At 39.9% G+C, this 3,523-nt stretch overlaps 1 protein-coding gene across 1 annotated transcript in view; it reads left to right on the plus strand.

Moving 5' to 3' along the window:
• Window positions 1-666: 666 nt before the first annotated feature.
• SDF4 (stromal cell derived factor 4) overlaps window positions 667-3,523 on the plus strand; it is a gene marked incomplete at its 5' end in the record, with an annotated part of 6,533 nt that continues 3,676 nt past the window's right edge. The window contains 3 exons of the mRNA XM_027702770.1: window positions 667-823; window positions 1,235-1,348; window positions 3,215-3,373. Coding sequence (XP_027558571.1) covers window positions 667-823; window positions 1,235-1,348; window positions 3,215-3,373 — 430 coding nt within the window. The remainder of the gene's footprint in view (window positions 824-1,234; window positions 1,349-3,214; window positions 3,374-3,523) is intronic.

The following is a 3,523-nucleotide window of genomic DNA, read 5'->3' on the forward strand; positions in this document are numbered from 1 at the left end:
GTTGTATTTTCATTGTTTGTGATGAACAATCAGCAATAAACCTCCGAGAGCTTGGAATATTAAAGGCAGAAAGGGCTTGGAAAGACAAATGGAGAGGGAATTATTGGCTGAGGAGAGAACTTTGGAGAAGAAATGTTTGCAATTAGTGAAAGTCTGGAGCTGCTGGCAGTTGTCAGCTCTGAACCAAAGGAAATGAGCCGATATTCCATTTGTGATGAGCTGTGGTTTCCTCTCTGTGTGAAAAATTTCCTCAGAAACATAAATGTGAGTTAAAACTTGAGCAGAATGTGAGTTAACTTGAACAAAATATGAGTTAATTTACAGGGAAGTGAAGGATGGCTGAATGTGTTTCACTGAGGAATAACTAAATGTTGAAGTTACTTTAATTAGGCAATAAATTGCTTAATTCCTACTTGTTACTCCGGAGTTCCAACACTGTGCAGCTTCTCAGAGAGGGTTGTAAATGTTCTCAGCCAGTTTGTAATTGCTGAATATAAAGCAATTAATTTAGAATCTAAAAATAGATTGCACCTTTTCCTCCTCAGTCCTTAAATCTTGGCCAAAGTAAAACCAGACAACTTGGAAAGCTCGTGGAGAACAAGTGTTTGTGCAGAACCTTTCAATGTGTTAAGAATTAAAAACTCTCAGCTGTTGGAGGTGTAACAGAGGATTTGCCCTTTCTCCAGGGTGGATATAAATAATGATAAAAAGATTGGAGCCAAGGAGATGCAGCGCTGGATCATGGAAAAGACGGATGAACATTTCCAGGAGGCCGTGGAAGAGAACAAAATGCACTTCAGGGCTGTGGACCCCGATGGGGACGGTAAGAGGAGCCATTCCTGCACCTCCTGGTGTCCACAACTACTCAGAGGTGCTGTGAGAACATCCAAAATCCCTTTGGGCTGCCCAGAATCCCAAGTTTTTCGTTCCTGTAACAAGGAAGGGCTGTGCCCCAGCCTGTGGTTCTGAGCTCTGTTGTGTCACTTGTGGTCAGAGGGCACTGGAACAAGTGGCTCTGTGGGGATGGGGTGACAACAGTGACATCACTGATTGTTTCCACGAAGCCCAGACAAAAAGAAAAGTGAATCAGGTGATAGTTTTCATCTTGCCACTCATAAATCTCAGTCTGCTGCTTGGGCTGGACCAAAAGGTTTGGAATGAGTTGGTTTTTTTAGTCACAAGTTGATCATTTAACCCTCTTGTGTCATGCCTGACATCTGTCTCTTCCTTGCAGGCCACGTGTCCTGGGATGAATATAAAGTTAAATTCCTGGCAAGTAAAGGCTTTAATGAAAAAGAAATTGCTGAGAAGATCAAAAACAATGAAGAGCTGAAAATAGATGAAGAAAGTAAGTGCAGACTGGGCTGTGTTGGTTTTTCTGTTGTGTTCCTAAAACCTGAATGTCAAAACTGTTCCTAATAGAAGATTAATGTTTTGGTTGTTCTGCTTGTACACAAATATAGGATGTAGGAGTCATAAAACAGAAATCCTACATTCTTTCCAGCTGGAATGTGCCATAAAAATGGCAGATTTTAGCAGGAATCTCCCTGCTCCTTGACTCAAGAAATGTTTAAATTTACAGTTCAGTAAAAACACGAAGCTTTTGCCTTTCCCTGCAGGAATTAGTCATTGAAAAGCGGGTTTATTTGACACTTTCCATTGATCAAAAAGCAACTGAGATGCAAATGGGAGCTTCGAGTTTCTGGCAGGGAAAACACCTGGGCAGTGTGGTTGGGTGCATTTACAGGAATGCTCATCAGATAACACATCTGCTGAGTCAGGCAAGTGGCTGCACCAGCACTTCTCTACCTGTCTACCAAGCCTTATTTGGGAAAATCAAATTACTTCTCTGCAGCTTCCTGGGCTGAGAGGCAAAATTGTGCTCTAATTATGTGTAAAAGTGCTTTTTTTGGGGGGTCTGTTTAATAAAAAACACCAAGATGTTCAGAGCTCAAGGCTTGTTCTGAGCCTTGAGCAGGAGCTCGGGACAGTTTGGATGCCAGGGCAAAATTAAGGGCAGCACTTGAATTAATTTATGCAGATAACAACAATTTTAGCTGGTGATTGGCAGTTTTAATTTCATTTAAGACTAAGGCAAAGGGAGTTGAATTAGGACTTCTCACAGTTGGGGTTGACTACCTTGGAAAACCATAAGTGATTTGATTATTCTGAGCTCATCTATGTCCTTGATATAACTAAAACTTGCTAGTTACAAACCTGCCCAAGATTTTTAATATCTTCATATTAAGACTGAAGGATTTCTTTACTCTTCACTGAAAACTTCACTCTAAATTCCAACTCTCAGCTCAAAAATGCAGATGTTGGGGTGGTTTTTCCTCTTGTAACTCAGCAACCAAAAGCCTTCAGGAGTTATTGAAGCCAGTTTGTTAAATTAAAGTAAAAAATGATAATCTGAAGGCTTTCAGAAGGTTTTTAAAACTTCTTAAAGTTTTGAACTCATAAAGTTTGAAGTTTTAAATTGATGAAGAGTTCAGGAGTTATTTAAGACGATTAAATGAAATAAAAAAATTATTAAATGAAATAAAAAAATTATTAAATGAAATTTTAAAAATTATTTATTTTATTAAATAAAATTATTTTATTAAACAAAAAAATATTTATTAACCCTCTGAGTGATAAATAACACTCAGAGTGTTTGAAAACTTACTGAAAGCAAATACTTCAGACTTGTGTTTCAGTGTATTTGCAGGTAGCAGGGAGTGCTACAGACAGAGTTTTTTCCAGTGTGTCATTTAGAAAATGCCTACACGAGACAAAGAATACTTTGGGCAGGTATTTCTTTTCCTGTGGCTCCGTTCAGGCCCGGGAGGTGCAGCCAAATTCGTGCTGTGTGGGTTTGATTTCAAATCAGATGTGTGGTTTTAGCAGAAACTCGGGGGGGTAAATTCTGCTTCTCGGTCGAGGGAGGAAAAAACTTCACTTGAGTGGTTGTGTGCACGGTGCAAGATGAAAGGAGTGGGATTGTGAAATGAAAGAAGAGAGAAGTAAAAGGATTTTGCTGCTGATTTATCTGTTGATTCATAGGAACTTCAACTTGCATTTGCTCTTTGCAGCAAGAACATTTCGTTTGCATTAAATGCAAACTGAAACACGTGGAGGGTTTTGGCTCGTGGAGCATCAACTGAGTGTCAGGGCAAGGTGTATTTTAAATAGATTGGATGTGACAACGACTTAAATGTTGTTAAATTTGCAGCCCAGGAAGTTTTAGACAACCTGAAGGATCGGTGGTACCAGGCTGACAACCCCCCTCCTGACCTGCTGTTGAATGAGGAGGAATTCCTGTCCTTCCTGCATCCAGAGCACAGCAGGGGGATGCTGAAGTTCATGGTGAAAGAAATCATCCGGGATCTGGGTATGGAATTTTCCAGGGTCTTCTTGGGAGCTGTTTCCCTGCACACCAGTTAATTTCCCTGTAAATTAACTCATATTTTGTTCAAGTTAACTCACATTCGGCTCAGGTTAAACTCACATTCTGCTCAAGTTAAACTCACATTCTGCTCAA

The sequence above is a fragment of the Neopelma chrysocephalum genome, unplaced genomic scaffold, assembly GCF_003984885.1.
Source record: "Neopelma chrysocephalum unplaced genomic scaffold, ASM398488v2 Primary Assembly neopelma1_196, whole genome shotgun sequence".
NCBI classification, from domain to species: domain Eukaryota; kingdom Metazoa; phylum Chordata; class Aves; order Passeriformes; family Pipridae; genus Neopelma; species Neopelma chrysocephalum.